This window comes from Miniopterus natalensis, chromosome 7 (genome assembly GCF_054644295.1).
Source record: "Miniopterus natalensis isolate mMinNat1 chromosome 7, mMinNat1.hap1, whole genome shotgun sequence".
Classification (NCBI taxonomy): Eukaryota; Metazoa; Chordata; class Mammalia; order Chiroptera; family Miniopteridae; genus Miniopterus; species Miniopterus natalensis.
In genome coordinates, this window is record NC_142087.1 from 80,748,029 (window position 1) to 80,772,702 (window position 24,674).

Here is a 24,674-nt window from a genome sequence, read left to right on the forward strand (position 1 = left end):
CTGAAATATCTAGAAAACATGCATGGGGACAACAGGGAAAGAAGTTTGAGAGGGAATGGCTGAGGGGGTGGGAGGCAAATCAGGCAGGTGCAGTGCTGCGGACACAGAGGAAGGACAGTCTTTCAAGAGGTCAGGGCTGTCTGTGCCAATTAGTGTTGGAATATCAATTAGAATGAAGACAGAAAAGTGCTCTTTGGATGTGGCAAAAAGGTTGGCGTTGACAGGTGTTATTCAGTGGCATGAAGGACACAGAAGAGAGGAACGGGCTGATGCACGAACAGAAGATGAAGGGCTTAAATATTTGGGTGTTTACTATGCACCCACTGGCTAAGACCCTTCAGACCCCATCTGTCTGGCCTCCTGAGCCTTTCCCAGATGTGTTCACTTCATCCTCGAGCCTGCCTTAATCTCAGTGACCAATGGCCTCACGTGGATGTCTTGTTAACAGCATCCTAACTGGCCTCCCAACCTCGGCTTTGCTCCCTTTGGATCCTTTCTCCATGGCAGCCAGAACGACCTTCTAAAAACCTTACATCTGATCATGTCACCCTGGTGTGTAAGAGCTTTCAAGGGACACCTATTCCCATGGGGATCAAGTTCATACCTCTTGCACATTTTTAGGTCATCTGACTCCTGCTTCTCTCTCCAGCATCCCCCTTTCTCCCCTTTTAACGTCTGCACTCCCGCCGCCTTCTTTCACTGTCATCTTCATCTCTGCTGAGGACTCCACAGTCAAGCCTGGAGTCTCAGCTTAAACATCATTTCCCTAGAAAGGTATTCCTTGACCTCTCCGCGAGCTCAAGCCCTACCCTCTGCACTTTCCCTATCATGAGAGACAGTGTTTCTTTTTTCCAACATTAGCACTAAACTGTGTCCATGGTTTACAGCTATATCCCAGGACAAGACACTGAGAAGGGGCTCCATCAACATTCCTCGAATGAATTAAGTGAAACCAACTCCTCATTTCCATGGAAATTTTCCATCAGAATTTTTCTTAAACAGGAAAACATCTTAAAATGACTTTAGAATATTTATTTTAAGTAATGCAAGCTAATTTGGACATTTTCAATAGGCTTTTCAAAAACAAGTCAACAAATATTTCAGGAGACAAGGCCTATATACCAAATCATGCTAAATCACTGCGACTTACAGACGGGATATAATGCTTTCATTAAGGGCTGTTTATTAATCCACTTAATGAGGAACCTTTTGGTTGAGGGAGAGGTGAGTTAAATAATCCATGCTTCTATATGAGCAATTAGTTATACATGTATTAATTTGTCTGCTTTCAATTCAGGCACTATTTTATAAAAGGAAATCCAAGAGGAGAGAAGGTAGGAGTTTAACAGCCATCCATTCAGAAAGCACATGAAAATGAACCTGCAACAAGCCACCAGCAGGCATTCATGGACTTAATACCCGCTCATTTTGTGAACAGGAGCTGGAGTCACAGACTTTCACCTCCAGCCACCTGCAAGGCTTCTCCACCTGGAGGTTCCGAAGGCACTTCCAATGCTGCGCGGCCTTATCTGAACTCATGGTAGTCCCCTGCAGAAACCTGCCTTCCTCCTGGGTTCCCCGTCTCCCCCGGGCACCATCCCGGGCACACTTCGTGCCCCCCAAAGGCTGCCGCGTCCTGTGGACTGAATCTCAATCTTACAGCAGCTGCCCCAGTCCCCTCTCAGCCCCTTAACTCCCACCGAGGAGAAGTACCTTACCCTGCGTTCCCACTGCCAAGCTCCCCAATGTTAAGTCTTCCCCCCTCAGCTGACAGACGCAGCATCGAGAACCCAGATACGGTCTGTCGCTCCCGCAAAGCAAGCAAACCCCAAACCCTCAAACGTTTCCTTCTTGTCATAGTAACTAATACTTACTAAGCGCCTTCTGTGTGCAAGCTCCACGCTCAGTGCTCTAAGTGCTCCCTAATAGCCCGCCGTTAAAAATCCAGCTCCCCGCTAGGACCTGGCGCAGCCTTCCTCGGCCTCTTCATCCAGGCTTCTCCAGGGCCACCAGGTGCCACTTTCAATGGCCTTTGTGTTCCAAGGACACATGGCAAGCAGCTCTGCTCTCCTAAAATGTTCTCTCCTGGTCATGGCTTGCTTGACTCCTTTTGTCATGATTCAGAGACCTTCTCCGATCGCCCAAAGGCACTCTCTCCTGTTATCACAGAACACTAGTGCTTGCCACCCTCTGTTCTTGTTTTATTTGTTCCCCTCATCCTGCTCCCTGGTAGAATGGAGGCTCCCTCCCCCAGGGCAAGGATCATGTCCAATTTGTTCACCTATGAGCTCCAGGAGCAGCACAGAGCCAGGCACTTACGGGCACTTGGTAAACACTGTCCGAAGGAATGAAAGAAGGAATGAATGAAAGCACAGTGCTTTCCTGGGGAGCCCTCTGTTCACCATTGCTATTATCAATATCTAGTGCTCTTGTCTCTAATGCCCTTAAAGCATCCAGATCAGGTGGTGTTAACATCTCTGTTCAAAACGGTCCCTGACCGTCTTCACGCTCTTGCTTTTGGACTTCCTGCTATGTGCTGGGAACTGTGCTATGGGCTTAAACAACATCATCTTAGTAAAACAACATCATCCTAGTAAAAGCTAGGAACATTCCAGGACAGGTGGAACGGGGAAAATGAGACAGAGAGTTAAACAGCAGTTTGCAGCCACCCAGTAAATCCTACCTTCCCTACACCCAGGAAACTGAAGAGTAAATGGTTTACACTTCTCCTACCAGCCAGAGGGTAAAGAGCTTAGTTCACCCCACTCAGGGAGACAGACAGAGAAATCCAATTAGTGCCACTGCTGACCACACCCAAAGACAGATAAATTAAGAGAATGAGCCTCATTTTGGTACGTCAGCATAAAGCTGATGAATATAAGACCTCCCCTAAACGCCCAGCCTTCAAAACCCCAGAAAATGAAGGTCCCAATATGTGCTCTGCCCCCCAGGGGAAGAGGCCAACGCCACCTCCTCCCCTCTTCTGAGGAACCCCACAAGATTTGTAACCAGAGAAGCAGCCAACGGGCAGCAGTAACTCAGTCCCAGTGTGCTCTCCCTCCAGGGAGCACAGGCCTCCCATTTCTCCCCCCCCAACTTCTAAGGGACCCCAAGAGACTGGCAACCAGGGGAGCAATGGGCAGAGGCAGCTCGTCCTGGACTAGCCCCTTGAACCAGTCTCCAGGCCCCCTCTTCCCCTTTTCTCTGACTTCCCAGGGAGCCAAGGCAGCCCAGCCCAGGCTCCCGTTACTTCTGTGCCTTCCTTGTTTCATTGTCTAAAGTATATTTTTGGTGCGGTCAATAGATTCTTGCTTTCTTTCCTACACTTTCTCTCTTGATTAAAATCCTTCCCTCAAGAAGACAAGAACCGAGGTTCTCCCCGTCTCCCAGGTAAGAATCTCAGTTATTCTCAGCAGGTACCACAGGAGGTGGGCTCTCTTTCCCAGGGCTGCCTTATGACATTTGTGGGCTCTAGGCACTTTGGCCTTCGTGGGCCCTTCTTTCAGAAAGAATATTTAAAATTATATATTATACTGCATTAGTTCTTCATACCAGTTATCCATATACTAATAGAATCCAGGCTGAACTCATTGTTATAACAGTTGTTCTTCTGATTTAAAAAAAAATTAAAACATTTTAGTGGGCCCTAAACACTGTCTGATAAGTCAGCCCTGCTATGGGGCCAGTGGTCGGATGAGGAAACGGATTTCAGGGCTGAAAGTCGCAGGGAAGAAGTGGAGAGGATGCGAACCCAGGCCAAACACGAGTCTAGTGCAAAACTTCCAACCAGGCAGCGCTCCAGGCTCAACACAGAAAGTTCCCGGGGCCGCGCCCCGCCCAGCTGCGGCCGGGCCCTTGGCACCTGGATCAGCGAGCCTGGGGCCTCCCTCGGCGCCCCGCCCCTCCCTCCCGGCCCCGCCCCTCCCTCCCGGCCCCGCCCCTCCCTCCCGGCCCCGCCCCTCCCTCCCGGCCCCGCCCCTCCCTCCCGGCCCCGCCCCGTCCTCCCGGCCCCGCCCTCCCCAGCCTCGGGCTTGGGCTGGCGCGCGCGGCCGCGGGGGGCCGGGCCGCGGGGCCGCGCGGGAGCTCGCCCGCTCCATCGGGCGCATGCGCCGTGTCTGCGGGCTCGCTCGCGGGAGAGGATGGCGAGCGGCGCGCCGGGCGCCATCATGGACGAGGAGTACTTCGTGAGCGCGGCCGAGCGAGGCGACGAGGCGGACGGCGGCCAGGTGAGGGGCACCGGGCGGCCCGCCCCGCCGCGCCGGCCGCGGTCGCCGTGTGGCGCAAGCACAGCGCGTCGCCCCGTCCGCCGCCTTCCAGCCCTGCCGGCGGGGCCCGCCCCTCACGCTCTGCCCGCGGGGGTCACGCACGCGGCGTGTCGGCCCAGCTCCTGCACCGGCGACGCGCGGCGGGGGGCGGCCCCCAGCCGTGACCCGAGGTGGCCCGGCCCGGGCCAGGCTCTGCGCCCCCAGATGCCTTGCCTCCATTGCCACTGTGTCCAACTGCCGGTCGCGCGTGGTCCAGATGGGCCGAACTTGGGGCGGCATCGGGAGCCTCCAGGCCGGGAGGCCGCGGCGCCCGTCACGTGGCGCCTTCGAGGCCCGGGCTGTTAGGGCCCCGCTCGCGGCGCCTGGGCCGGGGCGCGCGCGGGGTAGTCAGCGCCCCGCGCTTGCGCAGGAGGCGTGGCGGAGCCCAGCTGCACCCCACTCTACCTGCTCAGGGAGGGGGAGGAGGTCAAGAAAGGGGGGGCGGGGCATGAGCTGAGTTTTGGAAGATTTTGCTAGGTCCATTTTTGTGACCCAAATCCTGTTCCCGGGGGGCCGTGTTTGCGGATGGTGGGAGGCAGAGAGACATGGTGTGAAGTCCACGTGGTGGAAGCTAAGAGCTACTTTGAACAGTTCAGTCTGGTCGCCCATTGAGACGTGAGACTGGTCAGGTGAGCAGCTGGAAGGTTGACATCACGCTAGAGCTTGGATGTGTTTTCTGAGCAAGAGAGGAGACGTTAAGCAAGAAGGAGATGTCAGTTTTGTGGCTTATGAAGATGCCTGTGGCCAGGCCACTCGGTTGGAGTGTGGTCTGTGCACCAGAAGGTTGCTGGTTCGATTCCCGGTCAGGGCATATACTTAGGTTGGTGGTTTGATCCCATGTGGGGCACCTACCAGAGCAACAGATTGATGTTTTCTCTTCCATTCTCTCTCTCTAAAGTCAGGGATAATAATAGTAGTAAACATATTCTCTGGTGAGGGTTAAAAAATAAAATTTTAAAAATTCCTGTGACATCCTTGTGAAAGGTGATTGAAGGGCAGGAGGGAGGCCGAGTCACTAGGGGAATGTTGGTCCTGACACCCACAGAATAAGGAGGGAAAGATGCAGAGAAAGGCCACATGGGACTGATAAACTGGAGATGGAACTGATGGGTCTCTGTGACAGGCTGTGGGGTGGAGTGAGGGAGGAGAAATTGAGGAGGATGCCTAGGTTTGTAGGTTTGGGGTAACAGGCAGATATGAAATATTTTACTAAAATATGGATTGTCGCCTGGCCGGGCATGGCTTAGCAATTGAGCGTCGACCTAGGATCTAGGCAGTCGGGGTTCGATTCTCGGTCAGGGCACATGCCCGGGTTGCAGGCTCCATCCCCCGTGCAGGAGGCAGCCGATCAATGACTCTCTCATCATTGATGTTTCTCTCTCTCTCCTTCTCCCTTCCTCTCTCTGAAATCAATAAAGATATATTAAAAATATATATATACAGATTGTCTAAAGATCTGTTTAGAGGGAAAAGGTGAGGTCAGTTTTGGATGGGATGAGTTTCGAATGCTGGTGAGGCATTTGAATGGAAATGAGAATAGACTGCTGAATACTTGAGTCTGGAGAGAGAGATGGGTCTCCATCCATCAGTCAATTCACCAAGGCTCAATTCTAGATTTGTGGGCAGGGAGGTGGCATGGCCCAGGAGAATGTGGAGGAGGAGGGAAGAGAGTGCAGGGTAGAAGCCTGACTTAAGGCACGTGGGGGAGCATCAGGGTGAATCTGGCCTTCCTTCACAGCCTTGTTCCGGGCTCCCCATCAAACATGGCCTCAGAGGGGACTCCCAGCTCTCCACAGGGGTGGGCTGACTTCTCTGTGAAGGCCCAGATGGTCAGTATTTTAGTCTACTCAGGTCTCTCACAACTACCCAACTCTGCTGTTCTAGGGGGAAAGCAGCCATGGATACTATGTTGTTAAAAAGTGGGGGTGGCTGTTGTTCCAATATAGTTTTATTTACAAAAACAAGAAGAGGGCTAGATTTGGCCCTGGGCCAGGTTCGCTGAGTCCTGGCCCAGCTCTTGCCCTACATAGAGTCAGTTGCGTGGAGGTTGGTCTCTCCAACTAATTTGTGAACTCCTGTGGAAAGAGACATACCTTGTCTTATATTTTCCTAGGTTCCCTGGTGATACAGTGCTCAGTGCTTAGTAAGTGTTCACAAGCACATACTTGTTAACTAGGATGGCAGTGTGAAAGCTGGATAGACCCTGGGGTCATTTGGTCCATGGTCATCACAGCATCGTGCTGCTCGGTCCTTAGATTCAGTAACATGCTTAAGGTGGTTTCCAGGCAGAATGGGGACTAGAACCCAGGCAGGCCTGGCTGTTCGAAGGAAGTTAGTGATCTTTACTTTCTAAAAGCAGGTTGGCGGCATATGCCTTCAAGAATCACTACATTGACTTGGTTGGAAAGTGTGAAATGGCACGTAGGAAATACTAATAGTAAAAACAGTAATAGCTAAAGTCTACTGAACTCTTACTGTCAGGTACTATGCTTGGCTCTTCCAAAAATTAGCTTGTGGAATCCTCACAATAGCCAAATGGAAGTAGGTACTATGATGTCCTTTGTTTAACAGGGAAGGTTTCCAGAGATAAGGTGGCTTGTGTGACCGTGTGCACAGGTTCTCCAGGGTGGAGTCTAAGACAGACCCACTTGATGTGATTCTGGATCCCATTTTCTTAGCCATTCATTACTGTCCAGCCCACTCCATGAGAGTCCCATGGATGTCACATACAATAATGTACTGTGTGTAGAATACTTTTGAAGGGGACAGTGTGAGAGAGACTGACAGTGAGATTCCACGATCTTTTGTTAATGGAGAAATGACCCCCAGCAGGAGGAGGAGTATGTGGAGGGAGAGGACGATGCTGAGGTCCAGCAGGAGTGCCTCCACAAGTTTTCCACCCGGGACTACATAATGGAGCCCTCCATCTTCAATACTCTCAAGAGGTCGGTGTGTGAAAAGGGTTATTTGCATTGGGAGGAGGGTGGGGGTAATTTAGAGAAAGTTTTGTAATAGACCCAGAAGATGACCTATGAAAGTAAGAATGATATGATACTGGAATGGAAGGCCTCCAGGGGTCCCCTCCACACTTTGAAAGTCTTAATAACCGCCGGTCTGGTGTGGCTCAGTGGTTGAGCATTGACCTATGATCCAGGAGGTCATGGTTCAATTCTCAGTCAGGGCACATGCCTGGATTTCGGGCTCAATCCCCAGTGGGAGGTGTGCGGGAGGCAGCCGATCAGTGACTCTTTCTCATCATTGATGTTTCTATCTCTGACTCTCCCTCTCTGATATCAATAAAGATATAGTAAAAAAAAAAAAAAGGAAAGAAAAGACAACGATAAAAAATTTTACTTTTTAAAAATATATATCTTTATTCATTCCAGAGAGAGGAAGGGAGAGGGAAAGAGAGATAGAAACATCAATGACAGGAGTCGTCATTGATAGGCTGCCTCCTGCACACCTCTCACTGGAGATCAAGCCCGCAACCCAGGCATGTGCCCTGACTGGGAATTGAACCGCGATCTCCTGGATCCTAGGTCGATGCTCAACTGCTGAGCCACACCCAGCCAGGCAAAAAAAAGTCTTAATAACCTTCCTCCTTACCCACCTCCCTGTTGTCCTCCACCCTATGCCTGTCTATCTTCATTCTAGTGTAAGAGTTTATTTGTTCGTTTTCTAGGTATTTTCAGGCAGGAGGTTCTCCAGAGAATGTGATTCAGCTCTTGTCAGAGAACTACACTGCTGTGGCCCAGACTGTCAACCTGCTGGCCGAGTGGCTCATCCAGACAGGTGCTTTACCGTGGCCCTAGTCCTGGCTCCTCCTCCCCCTCCCCCGCTGAAGACCTTTGGCCTGTTACAGTGCTGATGGACTGGAAGGCTTCCTTGTTTTCCAGGGTTTAAGACTGAAGGAAGTCAGAGCTGAACTTCTTTTCTGTCTTTCCTGCTTGATTCTTATCTTTGACTCAGTGGCAGGTTTACAGAGCGCCTAATAGTGTGATTCGCGTGCTGCCTTCCGGCCTGTTGAGGAGCGATAGGATTCCACAGTGTGTTCAGGGTGCCATTTTCAGAGGCCTGTTAGAGCAAGCAGCAGCTAATGGACAGTTTAAGACTGAGTATTGTCTGTGGCTTTCAGCAGATGTGATCAGAGTAGAACCTTGCTGTCAGTCACTGAACTGGCTGCGGGCACTTCACTGAGTAAGACTTCCTGGAAACGAGTCCTCTCGTTGCTGTCACAGTGATTAGACACAAGTGTCTCTCCTCGCTGGCATCTCTCCTCCTGGGCAGGCGCCTGCCTTTCTGTCCTCCTGCCTGTCTTTTTTTTTTTTAAAATATATCTTTATTGATTTCAGAAAGAGGAAAGGAGAGGGAGAGAGAGAGATAGAAACATCAATCAATGATGAGAGAGGCATTGATTGAGCCTGCAGCCCGGGCATGTGCCCTGACCCGGAATCGAACCCTGATCGCCTGGATCCTAGGTCGACGCTCAACCGCTGAGCCACGCCCGGCCGGGCCTCCTGCCTGTCTTTTCAGTCATTTGTCCTTGTCCTTGGCCAGGTTTGAAGATGTCCTGTCCCTGTAGGCAAGGGTAGAGCATTCTGTGTCTGCTCTGTGCTTCTTTGGTTCTTACCATTGAGCGTGATTAATAAATAAAACTTTTTAGAAGAGGTCCCAAAGCCTAAGTTGTCAGAAGCAGTTCTATGATATTTGATTCATGTATAGACTGGGTCTGTCTACTTTTTCTAAAGTAACAGTGAATTGAGCGGTTGCTATTCTTTCGCAGGCGTTGAACCTGTGCAGGTGCAGGAGACCGTGGAGAATCACTTGAAGAATTTATTGATCAAACATTTTGACCCCCGCAAGGCAGACTCTATTTTTACTGAAGAGGGAGAGGTGAGGGATCATTTTTCTTCTAATACCAGTCACTAGGGTCTTTTGCAAATTCCACGTGTATAGTGGAGTGTGGTACATTATGCAAGAAATGTAAGAGTTGGGGACTAAAATGAGGGTGTGAGGCAGAAGTTGCATACAGTCAGAATTGCCCTTTAAATGCCACACTTGGTCTAGTGGGGAGAGGCACACAGGTAGCAGCTCTAGAGAAAGAACAGCTCTAGAGAAAGACCTACACCTCCCATGCCATGCTAACTCTGGGGCACAGGCTCTAGGGTGCTGTGGTGTGTTCTTTTAGGTCGTCCAAAAAGCAGACCCCAGGGCTGGATTAGTGTGCAGGAGGTTTTGGGGACACACCTGCAGGGAAGATGGGTAGTGGCTGGAGGAGGCTGCGGGAGCTGTGATGCGGGTCTGAGGGAGGGAAGGGCTGTTGCATAAGAAGAGCCTCAGATAATAGTGCAGTTGTCAAAAAGTTCCAGCAATGTCACCACAGAGTCTGCAAGTGACAATCACCTGTCACTGGAGCCCTTGGAGCCCTGCCACTCTGTTAGTGTCCAGGAGCAGCCTGTGGGAAGCCTGGCTTTGGCACAGAGGGCTGGTGGATTCAGAGTGCAGCCCCTGCAGCCACACAGTAGGAGAGCTGAGAGTCATTCTCATGCCGCTTCATGGGTGATGGGCAAAGCCACCTGCGCTATTTCAGTTGCCTTTTGCTGTGTGCCCAGGTGCACAGCTGACTTAGCAGGAGGCAAGTGTGCATGTGATGCCACTCCTGTGCACACGCTTCCGCGGGACTCTTGAAAATCTCCAGGAAGCACTGCCACATGCCCTGTGCGGAGTCGGCTCTCCAAGAAGCCACGAGCAGCCTTCAGCTCTGCCACTCAGTGGGGCATGAGCAGCTCTGGGACTGTGGGGCCACACCTGATGCCCCCAGGACTCTGCTGTTCAGCTGGAATATCCTGTGATTGTTTGGACAACACAGACTTCACTTAAGCTAACGCTGGGCCTCTTCTCTCACTGTGTCTGTCTGTCTGTTGGTAGACCCCAGCTTGGCTTGAACAAATGATTGCACATACCACTTGGAGAGATCTTTTCTATAAACTGGCCGAAGCCCATCCAGACTGTCTGATGCTTAACTTCACTGTTAAGGTAGGAAGAGGGCCAGAGTCAGAGAAAAGACAAAAACGGTCATGGGTGACAGTTATTTTGGTCGGTTGGTTGGTGGGTCGCCTTTCTCCCTTGAAAGATCATATTTGCTTTTTTGGTAAAGGCCTTCATCGTTTCACTTTTTAGTAAGCCTTACATTGAGAAAGAAAAGCACAGAATTTGTATCTGTTTTTGGATCATATCTGGTGTTTTAGGATTTTGCAGGAACATATTTATAGAGTCTGTTGTGTCCCAAGAGGGACCTTTAGGAATGCCTGGTCTGTCTCCTTCATCTTAAAAAGAACCCGAGCCAGGTGGTCAGCCTGGTCCACAAACCTAGTTAGAGGCGAAGCAGGGATCAAAGTAAAGGGATGAGACCTGACACCAGTGCTTGCCTGCTCCATCTCACCACAACTACTGACAACAAGTCAACTTTCTGTGAAATGTGTGGTCGCTACACATTTGGTGCTGATGCTGTGTTTGGTTCCTTATTTCTGTGTCGTAGCTTATTTCTGACGCAGGGTACCAAGGGGAGATAACCAGTGTGTCTACAGCGTGCCAGCAGCTGGAGGTCTTCTCTAGAGTACTTCGTACCTCTCTGGCTACAATTCTGGATGGAGGAGAAGAAAACCTTGAAAAAAACCTTCCTGAGTTTGCCGTAAGTTCTTTGTTTATCTCAGAGCAGAAGGAGGCAGTTGGGTCGAGCATTTCCAGTATGAAATGCTCCTTTCTTTAGAGAACGTCCAGGCCTAAGGCTCCTTCCAGATGGTAACTTCCTGCAGAAGAACTGTGACATCTGCTCTTTTCTCCTCTGTTGTTGCTGCAATCATGAAAGCCCAAACTCTCTCTCCCTGCAATATTTCAGAAAATGGTGTGCCATGGGGAGCACACGTACCTGTTTGCCCAGGCCATGATGTCCGTGTTGGCCCAGGAGGAGCAGGGTGGCTCTGCCGTACGCAGGATTGCCCAGGAGGTCCAGCGCTTTGCCCAGGAGAAGTGAGGCAGTGTTCATGCTCACCCTAGTCCTTCTTGGTGCCCCCCACAAGGCCCCCATTGCCCGTTTCCACAACCGAAGACTCTCGTCCCCTTAGCTTGACATATAGGCAGCCTGCCTTTTACCCCTGAGCTGGAGAAGTCAGGGAAACTTTAGTATGTGTGGAGGGTTTGCTTCCTCAAGTATTGCTTTGATGAATGGTTTAAGTACTTGATGATTGTTCAACTTACTGGATTTACGAACCTGTATTTTCATATATTGGGATTTATCAATAGCAAATAAGAATAGTCTTGAAATGGTTATTGTCTAATTGTTATATTGTAGCCCATATTGTAGAGCAAGGTTAGCTCTTATTTTTATTTTTTACTAGTGGAGTCCTACTTAAGGTATTTAGAAAGTGTGTGGTTCCTTTTAGAAAGTCTGCAAGCTGTATCGGAACCCTTCCTTCCTAGTAGCTCCATGTCTTGTTTCATGGGTCAGTTAGTGTACTGGTGAAAGGCAGGAATAGGAACACACAGGGATCCCAGCAGTCAAAGCATTAAATGAGAAAAAGGGGAGGAAGGGGTTATTAATGCTATGTCCCCCCTTCGTAACGATGGGATATATGATTGTTTTCATCCAGAGGCCACGACGCCAGTCAGATCACGCTAGCACTAGGCACAGCTGCCTCCTACCCCAGGGCTTGCCAGGCCCTTGGGGCTATGTTGTCCAAAGGAGCCCTGAATCCAGCTGACATCACAGTCCTGTTCAAGATGTTCACAAGCATGGACCCGCCTCCTGTGGAGCTCGTAGGTGGCTTCTCATTTTCACAGTAAAGCGGGACACCCCAGTGCTGATTGGAAGGGGGATTGTGGGAAGTCTGTGTTTCTCTTAGTTCTCTTTTAGTGAGTACAAATTCCTGTTGCAATGTTTCTATGCTTTTCCTGACCCCATCCCGCACTGAGCCTATACACTGGAGCAGCTGCTGGGTGTGGTGCAGCCTCAGCCCTACCGCCCTCAGGCCTGCCACCATGGGTGTGCCTGGACTTACCTGCCATCTCTCTTCTTCGGCCCTTTCCAACGCCTCGTGCGTCCTCAGATCCGGGTGCCGGCCTTCCTGGACCTGTTCATGCAGTCGCTCTTCAAACCTGGTGCCAGGATCAACCAGGACCACAAGCACAAGTACATCCACATCTTGGCGTATGCGGCCAGCGTGGTGGAGACCTGGAAGAAGGTACTGTCAGGGGCACAAGTGCAAGAAATCATGAGCCCATCTAGTCAGGAGTGGGTTTTTTTAGTGTATTCATAGTCATGGGGGTGTATGACACTTAAATGGGCTCCTGACTTCAGAGTAGGGAGGGGCTTTGCAGGGAGAAGGGGCCCATAGCAGGTCACTCCAGCTGCCAGGCATGTGCTCCGTGGGCCTCGCTCATGGGACATATTTCCAGAACAAGCGAGTGAGCATCAACAAAGATGAGCTGAAGTCGACGGCGAAGGCGGTCGAAACTGTTCACAACTTGTGTTGCAACGAGAACAAGGGGGCCTCGGAGCTGGTGGCCGAGCTGAGCACGCTCTACCAGTGCATCAGGTGAGCAGATGGCCTGCGTGCCAGCTCCATCCTCCTGGGAGGAGGGGAGGAGTTGCTCAGAAACCCACAGGAGCCTCAAAAATACTTTCTTCGTCTTGTTGAACGTATATAGAGAACTTTAAACTATTTCAGCAGTAGGAGTGATTCTCAGGTGGCACTCGACAGAAGTCTGTTTACAAATTAGACTGACAAAAAGGAGGGCCAAGCAGAGTCACAGACATTGATTTGGAGAGAAGGGTCTATTTACAGTTAGACCAGCAATTGTGCCAATTATGTCAGTAAGAATTCACTAGAGGAAAAAAAGAATTCACTAGAAAAGCATATAAATCAGGTGTTTCTTAGGCACCTGAATCTTTTCCTGTTAGCCTGTGATGTAGGGACAAGGGGCAGGTTTGCTAAATAACAGTGAACTTCAGCGCATCCTCCAGCTCCCACAGGCTCGGGTGGACGCTCTGCTGTCCAGCAGGGAGGACAGTAAAGCTGAGTGCCAAGTGCAGCTCTTCCTGCGCCTTGGGAGGGTGCCATCTCCTCCCTCACTGTTGGGCGTCTCCCTGCAAAGCGTATCAGAGAATTGAGGGGGTAGATTGAGCTTGTTGTCATTGTTTTTTTAAACCTTTCTGTTTGGTTTTGGTGTTTGTTTTTGAAAAAATGTTGAAAGTGAGCATTGTGCCTTGTTATCGGCAGGTTTCCAGTGGTGGCGATGGGTGTGCTGAAATGGGTGGACTGGACCGTGTCGGAGCCACGGTACTTCCAGCTGCAGACTGACCACACCCCCGTGCACCTGGCGCTGCTGGATGAGGTAGGCCAGAGGGCCACACAGCACGCAGTGGGTCCTCACTTAATGCCCGCTGTCTGTAGGTGCTGCAACTTTAAGGGAAATGGTCTGACCATAGGTCATAGGAACCAGAGTTAGTGCCTCCAGCATCCCATCAGTGTCAGAACAAAATGACGTTGAACGAAACATTTTTCAGGACCTGCTGCACTCTGCCTCATGCTGTTTGTGCCTGTGTTTCTAGCACATCTGTTTAGTGAGCTCAGAAGATATTTTCATCAGAGTTCTTTTTTTTTGCTTTGTTTTTTTAAATCCTCACCTGAGGATATTTTTTCTGTTGTTTTTTAGAGAGCGGAAAGGGGGAGCGGGGACAGAGAGGGAGAGAGACACATCGAGAGAGACACATTGACTGGTTGCCCGCTGCACGTGCCTTTGGCTAGAATCAAATCCTGGACTCCTCAGTCCGTGGGCTGACACTCTAACCACTGAGCCAAAACGGCAAGGGCTCATCAGAGTAATTTCTGTCCTAAACGAGGGTTTTACTTTGAGGACCTCATTTCATTAACTGTGTAGATGTCTCAGTTTCTATCAAGTGAAGCTGACAGTCTGGGCTGAGTGTGGGGGACTGGGATAAGCTGTTTGGTAGCTGTGACAGTGGCTCTGTGTGCTGATGATGAGCCAGGGACTGCCCTCGTGCTCAGCAGCGCTCCTGGCCTGTTTGCAGATCAGCACCTGCCACCAGCTCCTGCACCCCCAGGTCCTGCAGCTGCTTGTGAAGCTTTTTGAGACAGAGCATTCCCAGCTGGATGTGATGGAGCAGGTGAGTGGGCGGGGTGCTGGGCAGCCCAGGTGAGGGCCCTCTCTAACTGACTTCTCTGTCCACTCTTGTAGCTGGAGTTGAAGAAGACCCTGTTGGACAGGATGGTGCACCTGCTGAGTCGAGGTTATGTACTTCCTGTTGTCAGTTACATCCGAAAGTGTCTGGAGAAGCTGGACACTGACATTTCACTCATTCGCTATTTTGTAACCGAGGTCAGCAACATGCCATTTGTTTCATGTTCCATACTGTTTACACTAACACAGCGCCCTTTCTGGTTTAATCTAGTGTGCTTTGTACCTAACCCTGAGAACTGTGCTTTCTGATAATTGTGCTGATGACGGTGACATAGATACTAGTTTACCAAGCACCTCCTACCTACTGGAACTGTATTATTCTACCTGCATCACCCCTGGGTCTTAGTGTGGAGACTGCTGCTGTCACTGGGGGGGCGATACGCTGGGAGGGGAAGGTGGTTTTCTCCAGATCTGACATTTCGTCAGCCTGCGGTGCGATGCTGCCAGCGGGGGTGGGGGTGGGGGTGGGGGGGTTGGGGGGGTGGCACGCGTGTTTGGGGGAGTGACCTGCTGTTCCCTCCTGGCAGGTCCTGGATGTCATAGCTCCTCCCTACACCTCTGACTTCGTGCAGCTTTTCCTTCCCATCTTGGAAAACGACAGCATCGCAGGCACCATTAAGACCGAAGGTGAACATGACCCTGTGACAGAGTTTATAGGTAGGCTGGACCGGAGTGTCCCTCTGCTATGGCTCACATGTCACTCTTTTGCCTCCTGTTTCTAACCTGTGCTCCTCCCGTTTGTTAAGCTCACTGCAAGTCCAACTTCATCCTGGTGAACTGACCACAGCACCTCCAGAGCCGAGGCAGAACATTCCAGACCAGGGAAAACGCCTTCCAGACCAAAGGCGCTCAGCCAGCACCTTGGAAAGGTGTTCTCAGGGGAGGAGGACTTTTCAGAAAGAAAAACGTTAGCAAGAGAAGCGGGAAACCGCTGTGAGGAGCGGCCCGCGCTCCTTGTCAAGCCTTTCACAGTACCCTCTCCCCAGCAGGGACAGTTCACGTTGCCTCTCAGGGTGGGTGGTGGGAATTCAGAAGCTGAGACTTCAATGAACTGCTTGCGAAGCTGACTTAGGTTTTCTCACAAGAACCTGATTAGTTCTTTCATTTCATTGTTCTAATTTCCCAAGAACAAATAAAACCCTTCCTGCTGCTGGAAGGCGGAGACCCTGGTGGTGTGTTCTTGTGCATGAATAAGCCGCGCTCAGGCTCCGCCTGTGTGAAGTCCCATATTTTTATTCACCACTTGGGCGATTTGAAACTGCTGTCTCCCCCCTCCAGCCCCCCATTTCTCCCAAAGTGACAAAAGAACTGGTGACAAATGACACATTATAGACCACAGTTGCCAAAGAGAAAATACCAAACCATCAACTGAAAAAAATTAATGTCTGCAATCACGTCTTGGGCAGGTAGATGGTTCACTGCAGTCCCACAGGGGAGCTGCCCTGTGCCGGGGTTTACGCCATTCCTTGTGAGACTCTCCTGGGGGATGTGCTCTGCCAGGATCATCCGTCTGCATTTGGACAGGCCCCCCTCTTGGTGCTCAGTGCCCTCACCAGTCCTCAGCAGTGTGATTTCAATGTCAGCCCCCAGATCCTCCAAACCATGGCAGTGTCAAAGCAGGATCCACTCTGGTTCACGATGTTTCTTAAAGAACTGCTCTTCTGAGACATCTGCCTTAAACGATGGGGTCCCCAAATGAGCAGTTTTCCTCGATAGCAAGGTTGTACTTAGCGCCCTTCCCATCTTTGTAGGTGCTGGTCACTATCCGCATCCAGCCTCGCTCGCCCTGTGACAAGTGGGAGCTCGTGTTAGCTCATTGCCTGGCCTGAACCCCCTCCCTCTCAGCACACAGACCACCCTCTTCCTCCGCCTGTCACTCAGCGCAGGTCCTACCACCTGCCCAGCTGCCCCTCCCTTTCCCAGGCAGGACCCCTGCTTGCAAATACCTCTTGTGAATATTTTACTTAATATTTTTCATATATTAATATGAAGCACAGTTCGCTTCATGTCAAAGTCTAATTCATGGAACCAAAATGTGGATGCTTTGGACCAGATGACTTAACTTCCTACTAATACCTCCATGTGTAGTAATTTAATACAAAATATTGACGTTGCATCACTTCGACATTAATCATTTCCCCACTTCATAATAATGAATGTCTGTGTCTTAAATCATTAATGGTTCATGCTGCATCTTAGAAATTAAAATTCTGGCAGTCAGTCTCTCCTGGATTTGCAACTCAAATCAAAAGTATGAAAAAATTATATAGGATTACTGGGTGGAGCCAAAACGGGCAGGGAAAACGACGAGATGGCTGTGAAGCAATAAACTAGCTAATCTGAAACTTCTAAAGCAGAGCTCCACCACCCGGCCATTCCCCCAGGAGACACCTGGCAACGTCGAGATGTCTTGGTTGTCATAACTGGTGGACGGGCCAGGATGCTGCTAAACGCAGTATGCCCAGGATGGCAACAGCCCCCACGCAACTCAAGTGTCTGAACCCAGATGTCAGTGGTGCTCAGGGCTGCGGCTCCTAGCCACACGGCCACAGCACCATCGAATGAGAGGAGTGTCAGCAGGAACCTTACCCATGGTTCGCCCCATGAATTGCGGACAATCCAGTACTCAGTCCCGTCGCTGACGCCCCAGCCCACCACAGAAACGATGTGGTTAATGTAGCTCTGCTCCTGGTACTCCGAGTAGATGCCTCCGGTGTATTTCACCATCTTTTCTGTTGCCATTATCCCGCAGCTGGGAGCAAGCAGCCAAAGAATTAGCACTGTAAGTGTGAATCAGTAAATCCGACTGAGATAACACCAGTCAGGTGAGTCTGCCGAGTGTCTGGCCCAGCCCGCAGTCCACAGCACTTGCAGCCTGGGGCCTTTCCACACACTGCCCTTCATTCACTCCCAACCACCCTGAGGGGCCCACCAGCCAGTTCAGCTCCACTTCCGAGAAAACTGGCAGCTGTCTCGAGCCTAGCAAATAAAATTGGCCCGAAGGAAAGGGGCAGAGTGACTGCGGCCTGCACCCTACAGCCAGGTCTGCTCACCTGATGGGACCATTGGCGTAGATCTCCGCCATCATCTTCTCTCTCCCAGAGACGGAGCCATAGTCGCCCACTTTCCAGAGCGTGTAGTTCTGGATGGCCTCGCATTCCTTGAACTCCGTGCACGTGCCGCACTGGTTGAACTTGTCACACTCTGGGGGGTGCACGCAGAGTCAGCACGGGGCCTCTCATCAGTAACCCGCCCCACGAGCACCCAGGCCCACTCCACTTGGCTCACTAAGGATGGGAGTCCTCTCACCACCAGGTGCTGCTTAATTCTGCTCCCTCAGCTGCACAGGAGTTGTGAAAAGCCCCTCCCCAGGCCTTGGCAGAAGGCACAGAACGTTAATTAGCACATAGTAGGCACTCAAATGGCAGGCTTTTTTCCTTTAGAGGCCTGGAGAAGGGCCCTTTCATAGCACTCTACAGCTGAAAGAGTGTAATTAAATGATTAGCTCTTAATAAGATGTCTACTGCTGGCTAGTGAATAGGCCAGTCATTTGGGAAAAATAGGATATTTTGATTATTTTGGTTTGAGGTGATATCAAGAATTGGGCAAGAAATTAAAAAATGCAGCCCTTAGTTCTATAAGACTCCACCCCACCCATTGCGTATGTTCCTCCGGGCCCTTAACCTGCCTTTTCTGGGCTTGCCTGTTACCTATGTTGCTGTTCTAGCTTCTTATCTGTCCAGGTTCCTCCCCAGGACAGTAGACTCCTTGAGGGTTAAACTGGCATGATGTGTCCTTTGGTCACCAAATGCCCAGCACAACCGGAAAGGGCTGGGTCTGTGGCCACATTCGCTAAATACAAAGACCAGGCTATTTATTGCAAACAGCCAGGTTTCTGATGAGCTCCATCTGCCTGTCATGCAAGGTGGGTTACAGGGCCCGGCCTGGGCTGGACTAGACCAGTTCAGGGCTGAGCAGTGCAGGGGGAGGCCCCAGGGCCCGTCTGATTCTGGGTACTTAGTAGTCATTCCCTCCTCCCTCCACCTATCCCTCTCAGTTCTCTGACCCCTGCTGCGTTTACCACTTCAACAAGACTGGCCCAACCAGTGCAGGGGAATTCTTTGTGGCTGGGCAACATGGCCCAGGAGGCAAGTGAGGGCCCAAAGGTGTGGGATGCTGCCTGAGACTGCTGTGTGCCTCAGAGGGCACGGGGCTGGGCAATCCCTTTTGTAGAAGGAGAGGGCGGTGTGGGAAAGCATCTGGGCTCCCCCTAATGCCCCTCCAGTCTCAGCCTTTGAATGGGTCCCAGCTCTCTGCTCCAGCTGCACGAGAGCTCCCACAGAGGCAGGTGACTTAAAACTGCCAATTATGGACTTTTTTTTTCATTGGTGGGGGGAGCAGCCTGAAAGGAACGTGCCAAAGCCAGGGATTCCAGGCCAGCTTGGGTCTGCTGGTCCATGTAGGGCCCCTGGGCTCCAGATCCACCTGAATGCACACAGCCCAGGGTCCTGGGGAGGGGACCCGGCTAAAGCCACATTCTTCCAGCTGGGTCTGCTTGCTTCCAGTTTGGGCAGCAGCCTGCCTGCGCTCCCCGCCCGGCTCCCGGAAAGCTTCCTTGCCCCTGGACAACAGCCACCTGTGCCTCTCTCGCAAAGGCCCACGAAACCACCAAGAAACCAACACATCAGAACTCCAAAATGCGGCCAACTCTGGCCACAGGCTGAAGACACCCCTGCCCAGGCCTTTTCTGGTGGCCTTAATAAAGACTATGGGCTCCCTGCTCCCCCAAACCCACAGGGTTTGAGCCTCCCTCAGCACCCAGACCAGGGTGAGAAGCTTGGATTGGCCTGGGCTCAGGCTGCCCTTTCCCTGGGAAGAGGGGGGCAGGGCGGGCGGGGCCTACCCTGGTCCTTGGCCTGGTAGTTGTTGCAGGTCTCATCTGGGATGCCGTGCCTGTGGGCGTAGGCCCACACCTCCAGGTCGTTGCCCCCCTCGCAGGAGCCAGCCTCCCCGCAGTCAATGACGTTCTGCACGGACAGGAGGGCTGAGGGCCACGCCCCCTTCCTCTTGATGTTGATCCGATCTGAAAGGCAGCACCCATGGGAGTCAGCACCCAGTCTGCCCCGCTGCTGCTGTGGTGGCCCTGTCCCTCTCTGGAGGGCCCTCTCCAGACCGCCTCGGCTTCCCGGAGCCATCTCCCCTGGCCCTTCCCTGCACCAATGTTCCTGTCCACACCCCCAACTGGAAGCGGCATGTGGGCAGGGCCAGGCATGTCTGCTGAGCTGTAGATGCCCCAGAAATGCCAGCTGAGGAGCTGAAAGGGCCAGGAGCAAGGACAGGAGGGCACTTCTGTGAGCAAGTGCAGCCAGGACCTCCAGGCAGTGGGGAGGCTGGGCGGGATCCAGCCCCGAGGACATTGCACCCACTGCTGGTGGGACTGGGGGGCACAGAGGCGGGGCTCTGAACAGCCAGCCACCATCTGGTCACTGGTGACGCTTGCACTGCCTGTGGCCCACACCCCGCCGTGGGCAGCCAGGGACAGCTACAGGTGGCCACTGCACCTGCCTGGGGCCCACCGTCCTGCAACCAATCCTACCCATGGCTCACTTTCCACTGTCCCAAGGTGGTTTCACAGCCACACGCCCTGCCAGGTGCTACCTCAGGGCCTCCTCTAGCTTTCTGCCCTAAGTCAGAACTGGTTACAGCGAGCAGCTGGCCCTCCACAGCCCCTCAGGGCATCGCCGTCCTCTCGCGCCTCTTCCCCCTCCCCCAGACAGACAGAAGCTTCTTGCCACATGAGGTCTGCGTGGTGGCGGACAAAGGACAACAAGCGTCAGTGTGGAAGCATGAAGTAGGTCTGACGAGGAGAACGGGAGAGAATTGGGGGGGCGAAATGCAGAGAGGGTGACAGGACCTCCCTGGGGCGGCGTCCCTGGGGGGGGTCTGGGAGCGCAGGGTCTGGCATGAGAGGGTCCCTCCTGTGCTCCAGCCTGTGACACCCACACTGGGTCCCCACATGGGACAGGGAGCTCTGGTAGGTCAAAGAAGGGTCTTGTGTTTTATCTGCATGAAACCTCAGGGGGTTTCAAGCAGAACAGAAGCACGACCCAAACCGGGTTTGGCCAGGCTCGGTCTAGCCACCTGGGACGGGACGGCAGGGAGGCCGGTCCAGCAGCTCCGAGACAAGGCCAGGTGCCGGGCGTGCGGCTCAGGCTGGGGTGGCTGAGGGGCTGCCGTGGAGGTGCAGGGTATTCTGAGGGGACGAGATCTGTCGCAGGATTATATGAGGGCACGAAACAGGAATCAGGGTGACTCAAGGCCCTTGCCTGAGTGACGGGAAGGATCCCATTGTCACTGAGGATGGAGAACATGGTTTTCGGTGTGGATGAAGAAGGGGTTCTACAGAAAGTAACCTCACAGGGTGAGCCGATCATAAATTCCCAACTGGGCAGGTGATGGAGGGCAGACACGGCCCAGGCATATAACTTATTTTTAGTAATGATTTCTCTTTGCTCTAAGCCATCCCTGCCCATTGCTTGGGTGCATCTAGGTTAACACACCTTTGAAACATCTCTTTTCAGACCCCTCAAGTGAAACCACCCCCAAGGGAGCACTTGAGCTTGTTAACCAGCCTATAATCGGATCTCGCCTGCTCCCTCACCTCCCTGTAACCCTTCTCACGTTGCCTCCTTAATTCCAGATGCATAAAAGCAGCTGCAAAACTGTCCTTCTCTGCAGCATTTGAGATCTTGCTGCCCAGTAATTGTCTGCAGTTTTGGCTCAAATAAACTCTTATAAAAATTCTCTAGAGGTCTGGATGTTCTTTTGTCCACAGGGGTGAGGGTGGTGGTGGGAAGGATGGGCTGTTTGGACTGAACATATGAGGATTGAGGGGTGAGGCATCCAAGCAAGAGGGAGGGAGAGTGCATCTTTGTGTGTAAAGCTGAGGGGCGAGTTCAGGTGGAGGTCGGGTGGAGCCAGGGACTCAGTCCTGGGGAACCCTATGATCAGTAGTGAATTTGAGAGGGCGAGGAGCTCTGAGAGCATAGAAGGAGCTGGGCAAGTGTTACAAGGACAGATGAGGAAGGTGGAGGCCCAGGGCTGACCACTGGACCTGCCTGCATGGCAGCCCCTTGCTGGTGGCCTTAGCAAGAATGGTCCGGGTGCAGTGAGGCTGCAGTGGGCTCAAGGATGGAGAGGAGGAAGCAGGGAGCCCGGCAGACGGGTGGTAGCTGGAGGCAGGCTGGGGTCATGCCCTTGTTCCTGTTCACAGTGATGGCCAAGTCTGGGCACAGGGAGGAATGGCCTTGGCAAGGGACTCACACACGTGACGCCCAGAGACTGGAGGGAAGGCAAAAACTACAGCCAGATGCACTGGATGGCAGCTGGCTGGGCACCTGTGGAAGTCCCCTTCTGAGGGCTTCTATTTTCTCAGTGAAATTGGAAGAATCCTGCTGCTGGGGAAAATGTTCAAGGTTTGAGAAGAAAGCAGAAGAAGCAGCCCTTTGCCCAGGAGAGAAATTCCCCTCCAGAACTGTGGCCGGTTTACTGTCTGAAAGGGACCAGTCAAAGGTGGCCCCAGCCCCCCGTCTTTCACAAATAAAACCTGGGCATGTGACTCCCTCTCTCAGCCCCTACAGTGCTTCCCCAGGCCCCTCCCCGGGGACTAGGCCCCTGGGGACTTCTGAGGGCCTTCCTTCTCCCCTCCCCCACAGTCACAAGGCCCTTTCACTTCCCCAACTGAGCCAGCCGTCCCTGCTTGGCCTTTGCCCTGACCGTCTGCCTTAAGGCTGCCATGCCCTGCCTGCCCGGCCCATGCCTCACAGCAGTTCCCGTGGTTAAAGCTCTGGCCCTGTCTATCTTCTGGCCACCCCAGCTCCCCCAAGGGTTCCTGTACCTTCCAACTGGGCCTCAGCCTACCTGCTCCCTTCCTCCTCTTTCCTGAAGGGTCAGGTGTAAACTGCAGCCCCCAGGGGTCTCTCATCAGTCTCCCAAAAGAGATGGGGCAGGGTCACCGGGGAGACCCTGCCAGATGCCACTCCTTCAGCTGGCTGCCCCGTGAGCTCCCAAGTCAGCCCTCGGGGCAGCTTCCCGGTGGGCAAGTCCCTTCTCCAAGGGACTTCCAGGGTGAGGCAGGCTCCTGGGACCCTGGGCTGCCACTAAGGACACAGAGCCCCTCTCACATGCTGCCCTGGAGCTGAGGGAGGCTGGACGCTGGCCTCTCCTCCCTCCCCAGGCCAGGCCCAGCAGCCTTCTCCGGTGGTTCCGACCTCAGTGGCTGCCTTCCTCACTGACCAGCCGGCTAAGGCCCCGAAGAGAAAAGGGGACAGCCACTCACTGCACTGTCATTGGCTTTTGAAAGCAGCTTCATCTGCACCCAAGACACCGGCAGGGTCACTGAGTTTGCATTTCTGGCTCCATCCCAAGTGGCCGGGGTCACAACTTTGGGACAGAGAAGGCCCCTGGAGCCCCCCGTCCCTGGGCTCCTGTCCTCGTGCTGCAGGGCACCCGCAGGCCCCGGCAGGCGCCCCTGCCCAGTGGGACACCATCCAGCCTTGGCCACTTGGCCTCTTCCATCACGAGGCGCAGCAGCGGCCAGCTCGCCTGGTCTGAGGGCTCGGGCTGCAGGCTGCGTCCGGCCGCCCCCACCTACCGGCCATGGCGCTGGTGCTGCCGTGGGCCCAGCAGGAGCCGCAGTACTGCGGGATGTGCTGGTTCCGCGTGACGCTGGCGTAGTTGACCCCGTCCACGCCGCGCCAGTCCCAGCTCCCGGGCAGATCCGCAGGGCGCAGGTACTCGTGAGGCCGTGGGTACGTCCTGCGGAGAGACCACCACGGACGTCAGCCCCGGGCCCCCGGGCCCGCTCCCCAGAGTGAGCGGGAGGGGAGTGAGCCCTCGGCCGCCAGCCCACCCCAAGTGCAGGCACCAGGCTCCCCGCAGCGCCCCAGGTGCAGGAGGTGGGGCCGGCCCAGCCCGCAGACGCCGGGGCTCCCCTGGATGTGAGAGAGGAGAGGCCCCCAAAGGGCTTGACCCTCAAAGGTCAGGGGGCGCGGGGCGCCCGGGAGGCAGCAGGGCCCGGCGCGCACGAAGCCCGGGGCCCGCCCGCGCCCGCCCGCGCCCGCCCGGGCCCACCTGCGCCCCAGGCTGGACGGCGCGTCGGCGCGCGGGGCGCGGTAGCAGCCAGGCCCCGGGAGGAAGCGCGCGGCCCGCGCCAGCCCCGCCAGCAGCGCCAGCAGCAGCAGCGGCCTCGCCGCGCCCGGCCCCGCCATGGCCCCGCTCGCCTCTCGTGCCCCGGACCCGCGCCGGCCTCGCCCGGACCCCGCACCCCTTCGCCCGCGGCCCGCCGGCCCTTAAGGCGGTGGCGCGGTGCAGGCCCACCCCCGGGGCGGGGCGGGGCGCGCGCTCCTGGCCCGGTGACCCCGGCCCCGCCCGGCCGCGCGCCCGGGGGAGGGGCCTGGCCGGGGTCACGCGCCGCCGGGACCCAGACCCCAGGCCTGACCCCGGGCCTGACCCCGGGCCTGACCCCGCGCGCGGCCCGGCGGCGCGACCCGGCACCTGGCGGGGCCCGCGGGCCGGGGGTGCGGGGGCGGCGGGGCCTCGGCGTCCCGCCGGCCGTGGACCCCTGAGACCCCCCCGGGGAGGTGCCCGCTGTCCCACCTCCCATCGCGGCCCAGGCTCCCTGGAAAGCCCCGGGGGAAAGCCACTGTCCCTGCAGCATTGTGCCCTGGCCTGTCTCCTGAGCTCCGCCTGGCAAGGACCCGGCCCGGGGGATGTGGCCCCTCGCAGAGGAGGCGGCGCCCCCAGGAAGCGCTCCCTGGGCACAGAAACCGTTAGTTCTGCTTTCCTCCCCAAGACGCGGGAAGGGCTTCCTGCTGACACAGCGCCTCAGGGGCAAAAGCGGAACCAAAAGCAGAAGTGGGGCCCCTGGCCTTGATTTCCTAACTGAGGCCTCATCCCTCCCTCCTGCTGCTCAGGCCGCAGAGCGGCCTCGCCTGTAAGCCAAGGGTCGTGGCCTCTGGTGGGGTCTGCACAGGCCTGGGCTGGGGGACCTCAGGTGGACGCCAGCTGCCCCTCCCCTTCTAAGTGGGCACCCGCCCCGGGCCCTCCTAC

The 24,674-nt window shown here is 54.2% G+C and overlaps 2 protein-coding genes across 2 annotated transcripts; one reads left to right on the forward strand and one right to left on the reverse strand.

Moving 5' to 3' along the window:
* Positions 1 to 4,114: 4,114 nt before the first annotated feature.
* NELFCD (negative elongation factor complex member C/D) lies at positions 4,115 to 15,733 on the forward strand. The gene is made up of 15 exons (XM_087819204.1): positions 4,115 to 4,226; positions 7,134 to 7,249; positions 7,987 to 8,096; positions 9,088 to 9,197; positions 10,233 to 10,340; positions 10,843 to 10,995; positions 11,203 to 11,333; positions 11,954 to 12,119; positions 12,410 to 12,544; positions 12,759 to 12,898; positions 13,583 to 13,697; positions 14,395 to 14,490; positions 14,562 to 14,702; positions 15,092 to 15,221; positions 15,311 to 15,733. The coding sequence occupies exons 1-15, from the start codon at positions 4,140 to 4,142 to the stop codon at positions 15,343 to 15,345; spliced, it is 1,773 nt and encodes a 590-aa protein (XP_087675330.1). The 5' UTR covers positions 4,115 to 4,139; the 3' UTR covers positions 15,346 to 15,733.
* Positions 15,734 to 15,776: 43 nt separating this feature from the next.
* Positions 15,777 to 23,833, reverse strand: CTSZ (cathepsin Z). The gene is made up of 6 exons (XM_087819205.1): positions 23,697 to 23,833; positions 23,218 to 23,381; positions 19,468 to 19,647; positions 17,618 to 17,768; positions 17,154 to 17,316; positions 15,777 to 16,350 (listed from the first exon to the last, which is right to left on the reverse strand). Exons 1-6 carry the CDS (start codon positions 23,831 to 23,833, stop codon positions 16,240 to 16,242), a joined length of 906 nt encoding a protein of 301 aa, XP_087675331.1. The 3' UTR covers positions 15,777 to 16,239.
* Between the last annotated feature and the right edge of the window lie 841 nt (positions 23,834 to 24,674).